The following is a 14,507-nucleotide window of genomic DNA, read 5'->3' as shown; positions in this document are numbered from 1 at the left end:
ATGTAAAAGAAACATTCAAAGTTTTTTCATAACAATATTTTGAGATCTGGGCCCATATCCACAAAGTGTCTCAGAGTAGAACATTGGTCGTATAAGTGCTGAGAAGAAAGACATTTTACACTTATGGGTATAAATTAAAGCTATGCATGAAGCCTCTAGTCCCACCTGGTCGGCAGATATTTAGGACACATCATGAGCTGTCCTAACCAGTTAAGAGTTAACAGCAGGTGTCTTGATAATACTATAGAATAATGCAGTGAGTCAGTGGTTCCTGCGCCACATGTAATTGCTTTGGAGTAGTTAAAAATAATGTTTCTATATTTCTATATGATCAATCCATAAATAATATAGATCTACATGCAACAGTTTCTCTTCAGCTTTTGACAATTATTTCTGTATAATATTTATGTATAATAAATGTTGGTGATTCAATAGCCTAGTTAATCATTACATGTCTTTTAACACACTATCTATGTTTTGCTCAGTCTGGCAGTTACCCAGAACTATCAGAGTTCTTGGACCTGTGGCCGAAAAGTGTCCAGTTTGAATCCCGGGCCGGGCGCTGGAAAGAACGGACGGAATTGATCTGACCCCTGGAGGGCTGCTGGGTCCACGTCCTCAAAACAATCACCTTTCGTTGGGCCCTGGAGCAATTATATTCTTCTAAAAAATATTCCTATTTAATAGTAGTAGCCATAATTCATAAATGACACCATGCAGGGTTCTATATGGAACCATTTTGGTTCAGTGAAGAAGAACCTCTAGAGTTCTGATTAAAGAAGCCTATAAAAGGTTTCTATATAGAACTTTTAGTGGTTCCATATATTAAGCAGGTGATAGAACCCTTTTTGGTTTGAACAGGAGTGAAGAGTGTGTTGATTTGATGGTAGTATTGTCAAAATTCCGCTTGTAACAACGATCAGAATTAGTAAAAACAATAAGGTTCTGCATGACAACATATTAGACAATAACTAAGAGTAGGATAAATGATTGTGTCATGCAGAACTTCTATAGATGTGTGTGTGTATGCTGGTAAAGATGTGTGTGTATGCTGGTAAAGATGTGTCTGTCTGTGTGTGTGTGTGTTTGTGTGTGTGTGTGTGTGTGTGTGTGTGTGTGTGTGTGTGCTGGTGAGACATCCACATATCACAGTCAAATATACAGGATACAAACATTTCATTCCAGCTATATAGCGTTTTGCTTAACAAAAATTAATACGCAAAAATCTATTAATTAAAATCTTAGAACAACAATATTTTACACGTACATGAAGGTACCCATAAGCAATCATTTCTGATGTAAAATAACAAACGTGAAAAAATTGTGGATATAACGTTTTAGAAATAAACTCCTTATAAATTCTTAAACAACATTGTCATCTCACCTCTTAGCTTTGGTGTCATGTCCCCCAGAGAGACTTGTTTTAGAGGCAGGGACCCCCTCCTCTCTCTCCCCAGAGAGACTCATTTTAGAGGTAGAGCCCCCCTCCTCTCTCTCCCCAGAGAGACTCATTTTAGAGCACTGACCCCTAAACAGAGATCCAACAGTTTGGTTGTGGTTAACACAGTGACAACTAATTATTGAAGGTCAATTGTTCTATTTTATTCATTATCTCTTAGAAATAAAACATTTACTAACGGACACGTCCAAACAGTCATGTGATTTAATGCAATCACATCAACACGTAGTTTAGTGAGCAGGTAGCTTAGTGGGTAAGAGCGTTGTGCCAGTAACCGAAAGGTCGCTGGTTCTAATCCCCGAGCCGACTAGGTGAAAAATCTGTCTATGTGCCCTTAAGCAAGGCACTTAACCCTAATTGCTCATGTAAGTCGCTCTGGATAAGAGCATGTGTAAATGTCATGACTGATATTGTAAACCTTTTCTCCATGTAGTGGAACTAATAGTAATAATAATAATAATGGGGGATTGATGGAAGTTACAATCTATCTGAAATATTAAAGCTGATCTAAAACTAAAATAAAATAAAATAAAAATGATAATAATGTCTCACTTTCTCTTGTAATTATTCCACTCATTCTAGTGTGTTGCTTTGTTCAACAGGTCTGCTATAATTATGATATTATTTAATTTAATTCATAATATCAATGTTAAGAAAAGTACGTTCAGGTTTCATACCAAATTACACAGGAAGCAGGAGCTCATTGTAATTTAGAAAACAACAAATGTTCTGATATTCTGAAAGATGATTTAGAACTATGATACATTAACATTTTTACAAATTGTAAAATAACCACGATATACGAATCATATAATACGAGATATGAACAACAATATGTTTTTGAATTTGACTTGCCTACGCCCAGTTAGCGCCATTTTGTATGATTGAACTGACACGTACCTGTCCCAGGTGAAATGGACTGTTAGATCTGAGTGTTCTACTGTCATTCTCTATACTATAATAACACCATATATTTAATTTCCCTACACACTTTACAATAATCCCTTGGAAGATTCTTACCTTGTAGCCTGTATTCACAACCAGAACATGTCAAATCATTGAGATATTTTCCGTTGTGCTGAGAGAGCACCTTCCTGATGACAAGTGGCTCTGTATCTATGTTCTAGGTACAGTTGATCTTTGGATGCAATAATATCTGGTCAAAGTCTAGTGGCACAACACCATCATATAGCATTAACATAACAGTAGTTTAACCTTTGGCCAGTAATGGCCATGGCATACTATAAAATGTAGAATCATTATGAGGGATTCAGTTTCAACATTTCTCTAACTTTGAAGTATACAGTGGGGTCCCAAATTATTAAATTAAATGATTTTATACTAATACAATTGCTCAGAGAAAGAGATTTTGTTTAACAAGTAATACTTTTTTTCTCAAAAAGGTAGGGGTCAAAATTGGCTCTCCCTTTCAATACCTCCCTCCTTCTACCAACATCATACATCAATAATCCCTGGTAGGATCCTTATTACTATCCCAATGTATACATTCTACCAACATCATACATCAATAATCCCTGGTAGGATCCTTACTACTATCCCAATTTATACATTCTACCAACATCATAAATAAATAATCCCTGGTAGGATCCTTACTACTATCCCAATGTATACATTCTACCAACATCATACATAAATAATCCCTGGTAGGATCCTTACTACTATCCCAATGTATACATTCTACCAACATCATACATAAATAATCCCTGGTAGGATCCTTACTACTATCCCAATGTATATATTCTACCAACATCATACATAAATAATCCCTGGTAGGATCCTTACTATTATCCCAATGTATACATTCTACCAACATCATACATAAATAATCCCTGGTAGGATCCTTACTACTATCCCAATGTATACATTCTACCAACATCATACATAAATAATCCCTGGTAGGATCCTTACTACTATCCCAATGTATACATTCTACCAACATCATACATAAATAATCCCTGGTAGTATCCTTACTACTATCCCAATGTATACATTCTACAAACATCATACATAAATAATCCCTGGTAGGATCCTTACTACTATCCCAATGTATACATTCTACCAACATCATACATAAATAATCCCTGGTAGGATCCTTACTACTATCCCAATGTATACATTCTACCAACATCATACATAAATAATCCCTGGTAGGATCCTTACTACTATCCCAATGTATACATTCTACCAACATCATACATAAATAATCCCTGGTAGGATCCTTACTAATATCCCAATGTATACATTCTACCAACATCATACATAAATAATCCCTGGTAGGATCCTTACTACTATCCCAATGTATACATTCTACCAACATCATACATAAATAATCCCTGGTAGGATCCTTACTACTATCCCAATGTATACATTCTACCAACATCATACATGAATAATCCCTGGTAGGATCCTTACTACTATCCCAATGTATACATTCTACCAACATCATACATACATAATCCCTGGTAGGATCCTTACTACTATCCCAATGTATACATTCTACCAACATCATACATAAATAATCCCTGGTAGGATCCTTACTACTATCCCAATGTATACATTCTACCAACATCATACATCAATAATCCCCGGTAGGATCCTTACTACTATCCCAATGTATACATTCTACCAACATCATACATAAATAATCCCTGGTAGGATCCTTACTACTATCCCAATGTATACATTCTACCAACATCATACATAAATAATCCCTGGTAGGATCCTTACTACTATCCCAATGTATACATTCTACCAACATCATACATCAATAATCCCTGTTAGGATCCTTACTTTGCAGCCTGAATAAAAAATAAAATTAAAAAATGATTGCCTTGGCAACATCTATTTGGGGATCCCAATAAAAAACGAAATACTTAACATGACCACAATAATGTCAGCTGTAGTTGTTGTAAGATGCCCATCATAAACTGGTGGCAGGTAGCCTAGCGGATAAGGGTGTTGGACCAGTAACCGAAAGGTTGCTGGTTCGAAACCCTGAGCTGACTAGGTAAAAAAAACTGTAGATGTGCCCTTGAGTATCTTTGGATAAGAGCGTATGTTAAATGACAAAAATGTAAATACTATTATTTAAAATGGTCAAGGGCTTTATGAATGTATTTTAATGCCTATCATCTGCCATGTAAAGTGTTACCATGCAATTTATGTGAAAAAAGCCTGAAATGGTGGAAGGTCAAAGATCATGAGTATTTGATGTCTGTGTCTCTCTCTGTCTCTGTCTGTCTCTAACCCCAGTTGTCAGTAAAGAAAATAGTTAGCTACACCTCATGGTTAATGGTGTATCCTCATGGTGTGTAGAAAGCATACCTATATAAAAGTATATTTGTTCTTGTCCAGCCATTACATATTTTTTGATGAAAGAGCAGGATATTCTATAAACTCTAAACTGGAGAGAGGACAGAGCAGGATATCCTATAAACTCTAAACTGGAGAGAGGTCAGAGCAGGATATCCTATAAACTCTAAACTGGAGAGAGGACAGAGCAGGATATCCTATAAACTCTAAACTGGAGAGAGGACAGAGCAGGATATCCTGTAAACTCTAAACTGGAGAGAGGACAGAGCAGGATATTCTATAACTCTAAACTGGAGAGAGGACAGAGCAGGATATCCTATAAACTCTAAACTGGAGAGAGGACAGAGCAGGATATTCTATAAACTCTAAACTGGAGAGAGGACAGAGCAGGATATCCTATAAACTCTAAACTGGAGAGAGGACAGAGCAGGATATCCTATAAACTCTAAACTGGAGAGAGGACAGATCAGGATATCCTATAAACTCTAAACTGGAGAGAGGACAGAGCAGGATATCCTATAAACTCTAAACTGGAGAGAGGACAGAGCAGGATATCCTGTAAACTCTAAACTGGAGAGAGGACAGAGCAGGATATCCTGTAAACTCTAAACTGGAGAGAGGACAGAGCAGGATATCCTATAAACTCTAAACTGGAGAGAGGACAGAGCAGGATATCCTATAAACTCTAAACTGGAGAGAGGACAGAGCAGGATATCCTATAAACTCTAAACTGGAGAGAGGACAGAGCAGGATATCCTGTAAACTCTAGTAAGTATATGTTTAATCAAGGAAGTGTGTGTCTCCTAAATGGTGTGTGAGTCTTTTTATCACACTGTAATTCTGGAAGTTGGAACACACTCCTAAGATGAGTGTCTCTGAGGAGAGAGAGGAGGGGGGCACTGCCAACCCCCAGACCCAGAGAGCAGTCTCCAGTACCCAGCTGTCTGTCTATGACTGGTCCATGTACAATCCTCTCAATGTTATCAGTGGACCAATGCCCTTTGACCCAAAGTAAGATTACTGCCATACATTATAGATTATGAAAGGGGAATTCCTCAAAGATCTGTGGAGAATGTGAGAATGTAACAGACTGTAGTCTGGTTGGGAGGTTGGGAGTTCAACGTTATATCAATCATTTATTTATGAAGCCCTTTTACATCAGCAGTTCCATGTGGGGAGAAATAGAGGGAAATGTCTGACATGATGAATGATGCAGGGTGATTTCTGATACTACTGATCATCATTACTGTATGAAATACTATGGGGTTTAATAATGATCCAGGGTGATTTCTGATACTACTGATCATCATTACTGTATGAAATACTATGGGGTTTAATAATGATCCAGGGTGATTTCTGATACTACTGATCATCATTACTGTATGAAATACTATGGGGTTTAATAATGATCCAGGGTGATTTCTCATACTACTGATCAACATTACTGTATGAAATACTATGGGGTTTAATAATGATCCAGGGTGCTTTCTAATACTACTGATCATCATTACTGTATGAAATATTATTTTTTTCTTTAATAAACTGCATTGTTGGTTAAGGGCTTGTAAGTAAGCATTTCACTGTAATGTCTACACCTGTTGTATTCAGCGCATGTGGCAAATAAAATTTGATTTGATTTGAAAATATTATGGGGGAAAAATACCCAGCTGTCAGAGACTCCAACCAGACCCAGAGAGTAGAGTCTCCAGTACCCAGCTGTCAGAGACTCCAACCAGACCCAGAGAGTAGAGTCTCCAGTACCCAGCTGTCAGAGACTCCAACCAGACCCAGAGAGTAGAGTCTCCAGTACCCAGCTGTCAGAGACTCCAACCAGACCCAGAGAGTAGCGTCTCCAGTACCCAGCTGTCAGAGACTCCAACCAGACCCAGAGAGTAGAGTCTCCAGTACCCAGCTGTCAGAGACTCCAACCAGACCCAGAGAGTAGAGTCTCCAGTACCCAGCTGTCAGAGACTCCAACCAGACCCAGAGAGTAGAGTCTCCAGTACCCAGCTGTCAGAGACTCCAACCAGACCCAGAGAGTAGAGTCTCCAGTACCCAGCTGTCAGAGACTCCAACCAGACCCAGAGAGTAGAGTCTCCAGTACCCAGCTGTCTCTATGAAGAGTGACTGGTCCATGGACAATCTCCACATTTTATCAGCAGAACTACGCCATTTGATCAAAGGTAATATGAGAGAGACAGCACTTTCAACAGTACCTTTTATTGTTCAGAGGGTTTTGAGTTCACTTCCTGGGTCGGCGAGAAAGGGACAGAACTATATATCAGTACCTGTTGCTTACTCTGCTCTGTTAAAAAGTTCATCATGACATCACATTCATTGAGAAATAGCAGTGAACAATCTCAATGTCCTTATGTTTTTATAATGTTCTTTCAGCTCTCTGCCAGAGTATCAGTCCAGGTGTGCAGTGTGTCAGCAGGTGCTGAGGGATCCAGTCTCCATCACCTGTGGACACAGGTTCTGCAGACAGTGCATCACCAGATACTGGGAGAAACCTGCTCCTTCAGGAGACTATGACTGTCCTCGGTGTAGAAAGGGATCCAGAACACGGCCTGTACTACAGCACCTGAGTGAACCCAGTGATGCAAACCCTCAACCATATTTGTTGATATGACATGGCAGGTGGAGAGGGATCCCCATATATAACTCTGTGGGGACACCACTAGGTGGAGTCAGAGTGCCACTGTCACACCACAATTTATTCTCACCACAACTACGAGTTATTGTTTAAATGGAATGGAATAGTCCCAAAGGTGCAAAGATCAGTGGAAATCAAGTTCATCTAAAATACAGTACCTAACATTATGAATCCTTTACCCAAGTCTAGTATGAAGCTATTGTAGTGTATTAAGATCATGTCTTTGTTAAATGTTTTTCATGAAGAAATGGAATGTTGGTTATGTTAGTATCAAAAGACAATGTTCACATATAATAGACAGGAAGTGTGTTGTAAACTGGTGATTGGCCAGAAGAGGGAGCCCATCTTGTTGCATTGTTTATAAATAGGGGTACACGAAGAAGATAGGGCAGAGCAGCCATTAGAATTGGAGGACACTGCTCTCCAGACCTCGCGAGTCTGTTACTCATGCTGAAGCTTGTGGTCTGAATAAACCTTATGATCAACGTTCAGTATGAGCAGACTCCTTTTGTTCATCAGCAATAATTGCCACCACTCACTCGATACGACAAATGGCGAGCTTGCCAGGAGGGGTTCTGCAATCCTTCTTTGCTGCATTTGGAGTCGCCAAGCTAACTCAAGCTAACTTCGGTCTGGAGTCATGACCCGACTAGATACAGCTAAGTTGTTGGTTTTGTTACTGCTTGTGTACACTGGAGGAATGTACCATTATGACCGTGCCTCAGGTGGTGTTTTTGCTGATGACTGGGGTCTGGCTAATCATTATACAAATTTTAAAAATAGCGCAAAAGTGGTTAGAGTTTAGGGATTGTTTATAGAGATGTGTTGCTTGAATAGTAAGTCAAGAACAGTCGGGGCCAAGATATGTATACAATTTTAGAGCATTGCAGGTTTAGATAAGCCCTCGTGACACACGGGGCGACCTGGTAAGCATGGGCTTAAGGGGATGTGCGCATGCGTTTGATTTTACGGGGCTAAAACTACGACATGTGGTCGTGCTGAGCCTACAAAACAAAATGGTGGCTTAAGGTCATAGGGCTTTGGGGTTTCCCTTCAGGGGTTTAATAGCTACAGGGAAAGGAAGGTGGACACGAATCTTTTAAAATCGTTAGAGTAACTGTTATTCGAACAAGAAACTAGTTGTTGAGATGTAGTAAATTTATAAATTAAATATATGTTGGCGAAGTATAATGCATTGAATTAAATGACGGATTAAAATAAAATTAAAATGTTTTGAGCGATCTATTTATTCCTGGGTTCAGTTTTGTAGCAAATGTGAGTGGGGAATATTGAATGTGGATAACTTGGTTAAGTGTATAAACTTTAAATGTTTGTCCGTACCGTTTTCCTCCCTTGTTATATGAGGCTATAGAACGGAGCAAAGGAGAGAGGGGGGGGCTAACGTGTGACTGACGTGCGTCACGTGACAAGGTGTGACGAGGCAGAGTCAGACGAGAGGATCAGATCAGGCTAGTGCACAAAATCATCCTAACAAAATATGTGATGTTATGACAATTTTACATAGGCTTGGCAAATGATTCATTAAAAATTGCATTTGAGGCTCTGTGTATCACTGGGGTTTGATTGGAGTTCTGTTGGAATCCAGGACTGACATTATTCTGTAAATTTAAGATAATTTAAGATAACTTATCTGATAGAGCAAGGGGTTATGGGAATTGAAGTATTGAAGGGTTGTAAGGTTAGAAGGTTTTGTTTTTGGGGGATTGCTTTGAAGTTGACTAACTTCATTTACTTGCATTTGATGGGTTGTGGTAATATAGCCACCACTAATGGATAAATTATTATTCATAATTTTTAATTGAGGTTTTAATTGTTTTTTTCAGAGTGAACCAAATCAACAATCACTGTTACAGCTTCAACTGAACAATATCAAATGCAATTGTACCAGCCAAGGGGGGTGTTAGCTGATAGCAACGATTAGAGAAGAAGACAAAATAGCTAACTATTGAAGTGAAACAACCGACCATTAGAAGTGATAGTGAATAGGGGAAAACTTATCTGGGTTCAGCCTAAAGAGGTTAAACATCTCACTAATTGATAACTAATTAGGATGGGGATTTGCGGTAGTAAAACAGTTAATTACTCTTAAGGTACTAATATTAGAAGATACGGTTATTGCAGTGTTGGGAAGAGATGCATTGTTTGAATTGAATTGTACAATAAGATGTACACTAGACGACTGTCTATTAGACAATCTGTCTGAAAAGTTAAAAGGGGTGACTGTTTATTCTGGGTTACATTCTTACACTAAGGGATTTCAGGCTAGGCTAAAAGGTGTTTAGTCGTTTGCCAAGTCTGTGTGTAATGAGTCAGAAGCAGGTGGGGGACTTTCCCAATCACATATTCCAAAAATTTGGTGGTAAGAGATTTTGTGAATAAATCAGGGGGAAAAAGTTTTAAATGTTATGAGAGAAAAGATTAGATTAAAATAAGTTAGGAGTAGATTAGGGTTGAAGGAACTCTGAGACAGTAAGCTAAGTTTCAAAGTTAGTAATACGAGAGAGAGAGAGAACAGTGATGAAGGACATTTTAAAGTTCAGTGGGAAGATATGGTAGGAGTTTAGATCTGTTAGGAGCCGAGGCATTGATAAGAGAAGATTGAGGGTGATTGAGTATCTATAGTTACAGTTTCCAGCAGGAAGATCAAGGTAATTATAGGTGTATTTGTTATAATCAAAAGTTTGAAAGTTTAGAGGTAGGACTGAGATTTGGGGAAAAAGTGACACTAGTGGTGATAGATGGAAGTACAAGCAAAGACAACTTTTTTCTTTGGGGAAAATTAGGAGTAACTAAGGACATTAACACTTCAGTTTATTAGAACAACAGGGAGAAGCAATTTAACTCTTTCAACATTGATAGTTATTAAAGCCATAAATATATCGCATTTGATTATAAGGGAACGAATACAGCACCAATTTTAGGGGAAAGAATACTTATTAGGGTTAGGATGGGGACGTTCCTCCCATATGGAGAGATAATTATGGAGAATAAGTATTGTTATCAGGACCAGGAGTAGAAGCTGTTGCACCTAGTCAAAGGAGGGATAGTTTGTACAACGATATGAAGTGGAAGAGGTTAGGAGTGACTGTTCACTTATGTTGCGTAATGTTACAGAGAAAGGTCAGGGAGAATATATGTATACTTATCTAGTGCAAACATTAGAAGTTGTTCAGGTTAAGAATTATTGGTTAAAAGGCTATGTAATTCGTAAAGTGATGCCTATAATGGAAGATTTGAAATCTGTTGAAGCTTCCGCAGTCACCGAAGGAGTTCAGGAAGAGTAGATTACAGTAGTCACTCCAACAGTAGATAATACACAGAGGATAATGGGAACTTTTGCACTAGAAGTAATTAGGGTTGATACAGCAACTAAGTCAACTACTTTAATGATAACTTTGGAAGGGATTAATGATACGATGGCAATAGCAAATGTAGGGAGACATCGACAACAACTTTTCTGAAATTAAATGGGGAATTTTGGACTCATGGGTTATGTTACGGATGGAGAGTGCTGTCAAGGATAGTACGAATAGGGTTAAAATAGGAGAACAGATAGTGGTAGAGAGAATATAGATTCATCATGGAGATACAGGATGAGGTCTTTGATTTTAATGACAGACAGGGAGAGGTATCTTATCAGTACCGCTCGTTCTTCTGTTGTGGAAATTAGAGATAGATTAACTCATTCTGTAAGATCAGTGAGGAATCTTGAGGGTCCATGTCTGTTGAGAATTCCAGCACCAAACATGTTAGACGGTCGCGCGGCCTCTATCAGGTATGGGTCAGTCTTATGCTTTGTCATGACTGTGGTATTAGCAACAGTCATTGACAGATAAAATAATGTCGTTGTCAGAACAGTGGTTTAAGCCTAGGTTTAAGTGTTCTTGGTTAAATGAATTACCCTATGGGAATTTGTTGGATGGTAAAGGAAAATCAGGTAACAGCGTAACTGAAGTATTGGAGGTGTAACCAGGGAGGGCTAAAAGTTGTTTTTGTTCTAATAAAACATATGGTAAGGGGTATGTTTATGGGAATATCAGATTGTGATGTTATATGATAACTTTGGGTAAGCATGACTTTAAGGGTAGTAATGAGAAATATGTTATTTTTTATGTACCAGGTAGTAGGAACAGCAGGACTTTGAGGGTTAAAAGATTAGCTTTTGCCTGACAATGTGACTATGGGGAATTTTAGAGATATTTAGAGGGTTTGTGGTGATAAAGCATATATATTCTGACACTATGGATGGATAGGATGTTGTTAATGTCAACGTTGAAGCTTTCATATGAGGCTTTTACTATTAAAAGAGGAGTAGCACCGAACACAGATCAATTTGAAACTAGAGTTCAAAATAGGATGACATGGCGACATGTCATAGTCTTCAAGCCTATCATTGAAGGATGAGTCTAAGGGAGAAGGGGGGACTTTATTCATGGTATGGTGTAACATTTGGGAAGATCATATTGATAAATATTAGTTATACTTTGAGTCCAGATAGTTCAGATAATATCACTGGGGTTATAGATGCATTGAAGGAAATAAGGGATGCATTTGGAAGACTTGGTTGCAAGATCAGTTAGGCCAGTAGGGGCAGTGATGGGTCAGATTTTAGTTTCAGCTTTGATAACACTGTGTGATGTTTGTAATTTGTTACTGACCTTTGAGAAAGCTATGATATTAAGATAGGTTGGAGAGTGCCTGGAGACAACACTCGGATGCCGGTGTTGACTGTTCCTGATCTGGAGGAAGATGGATGGACTACTGATGGATAAATATCATTTTTGATTATTTGATGATTTTTCAAAAAAACAATTCAGTATTAGGGTGATGTTGGTATGATTTATGAATCAAAGGGGGGAATAGGTTTATGTGATTCATGCATCATTTATATATCATTGTTATATTCTTAGTTGATATTGATGTTTAATTTGAAAGTGTTTGTTTTGCAAAAGATACTGTTTGGTCGTTTCTTTTTCTTCCAGAAGCATTTGGGGGAACATGTGGAGATTGAAACACGCAAACAACGACAATATGAAGGGACAATATGAAACAATATGACGGGAGGAGATGAAACAAGGAGGGGGTGGCCGATTCCATCATCAACAGTCCATTGGAAGTCGAGACTACAGGGAGATGAAGTGTAGTGGACTACATTCCAGTGTCTGCAATGAAATATAGACATGTGTAATACATAATTGTGTCATATTTTTAGGTATTAATTTTTGTAGAACGATGTTTGATGTTATTGAATACTTGTGAGGATCTTAGATGTTTTTGTTTATTTCGGTGAATGTTTAGGGACAGGAATTTAGGCAGGGAGAGTTCCACTTTTGGGTCCAATGGGTTGACCAGCCTTTAGAGTGGATGTTTATGGATAGGATTTTGTTTGCAGGGCCTTACATGTGTATTTAATTGCATCATACTTTCAAATGCATTTACATGGGTTTATGAGGTTATCTGGAGTACCGAGGTGGTTGCCTGGGGCAGAGGGACCGTGAGAGAATTTTACTGTCTTGATTGATGGATGGATATCTGAAAAGATGGCTGCCGGACAGTTTTTCGCTCTCACACTCCATAGAGATTTGTTCATATTTCATAGTAATGTATTCACACTTCATAAACAGTTATTTCATAAGAAAGGTATTTACACTCTAGAGAAGAATGTTTTTGGTTTAATGTTAAAGATACTCAATAAGATAAATGGTTACTAGTCATAATCCTATTGTTGTCGAGACTTTTTAGTTTTGTCTCGAAGGGGGGAATATGTAGTGTATTAAGATTATGTCTTTGTTAAATGTTTTTCATGAAGAAATGGAATGTTGGTTATGTTAGTATCAAAAGACAATGTTCACATATAATAGACAGGAAGTGTGTTGTAAACTGGTGATTGGCCAGAAGAGGGAGCCCATCTTGTTGCATTGTTTATAAATAGGGGTACACGAAGAAGATAGGGCAGAGCAGCCATTAGAATTGGAGGACACTGCTCTCCAGACCTCGCGAGTCTGTTACTCATGCTGAAGCTTGTGGTCTGAATAAACCTTATGATCAACGTTCAGTATGAGCAGACTCCTTTTGTTCATCAGCAATAATTGCCACCACTCACTCGATACGACACTATGATTTCAGGATGTTCAGAACATTCCATTTTCAGACAGAAAGGTAGAACTGACCTGAAACAGGATACTGGGCCTCATAGTAGGAGTGCTGATCTAGGACCTGTCCATATAATCTTATTCATTATGATCTAAAAGGCTAAACTGATCCCAGATCAGTACTCCTACTCTGAGATGGTTTGTGGATACGGCCCCTGACCTGAAACAGGAAACTTTTCTCTTCATTTAAGCTTTTGTGTTAAAATTCTAAATCCCTGTAGATCGTCAACATGGGCTCCTACTGTAACTATGGCAACCAGGACCAGATATACTGAATTACTGTGTTGTTGTGTCTCTACAGCTGAACAACTCTTTCCATAATGGGGGACCAGATATACTGAATTACTGTGTTGATGTGTCTCTACAGCTGAACAACTCTTTCCATAATGGAGGACCAGATATACTGAATTACTGTGTTGATGTGTCTCTACAGCTGAACAACTCTTTCCATAATGGAGGACCAGATATACTGAATTACTGTGTTGATGTGTCTCTACAGCTGAACAACTCTTTCCATAATGGAGGACCAGATATACTGAATTACTGTGTTGATGTGTCTCTACAGCTGAACAACTCTTTCCATAATGGAGGACCAGATATACTGAATTACTGTGTTGATGTGTCTATACAGCTGAACAACTCTTTCCATAATGGAGGACCAGATATACTGAATTACTGTGTTGTTGTGTCTATACAGCTGAACAACTCTTTCCATAATGGAGGACCAGATATACTGAATTACTGTGTTGATGTGTCTCTATAGCTGAACAACTCTTTCCATTATGGACCAGATATACTGAATTACTGTGTTGATGTGTCTCTACAGCTGAACAACTCTTTCCATAATGGAGGACCAGATATACTGAATTACTGTGTTGATGTGTCT

At 38.4% G+C, this 14,507-nt stretch overlaps 1 protein-coding gene and 1 long non-coding RNA gene across 2 annotated transcripts in view; one reads left to right on the top strand and one right to left on the bottom strand.

The window, feature by feature from the left end:
• LOC311115710 (NLR family CARD domain-containing protein 3-like) overlaps positions 1-1,468 on the bottom strand; it is a 105,908-nt gene extending 104,440 nt beyond the window's left edge. The window contains exon 1 of the mRNA XM_084190860.1: positions 1,385-1,468. Within this exon, the coding sequence (XP_084046986.1) occupies positions 1,385-1,467 (83 nt within the window). The 5' untranslated portion in view covers position 1,468. The remainder of the gene's footprint in view (positions 1-1,384) is intronic.
• The window catches only part of LOC311115711, an 81,362-nt gene that overhangs the window by 54,353 nt on the left and 12,502 nt on the right, over positions 1-14,507 (top strand). The gene's annotated exons all lie outside the window — the stretch shown is intronic.

The sequence above is a fragment of the Coregonus lavaretus genome, assembly GCF_964263955.1.
Source record: "Coregonus lavaretus genome assembly, contig: HAP1_SCAFFOLD_530, whole genome shotgun sequence".
NCBI classification, from domain to species: domain Eukaryota; kingdom Metazoa; phylum Chordata; class Actinopteri; order Salmoniformes; family Salmonidae; genus Coregonus; species Coregonus lavaretus.
This window is presented reverse-complemented; position numbering and strand designations above follow the sequence as displayed.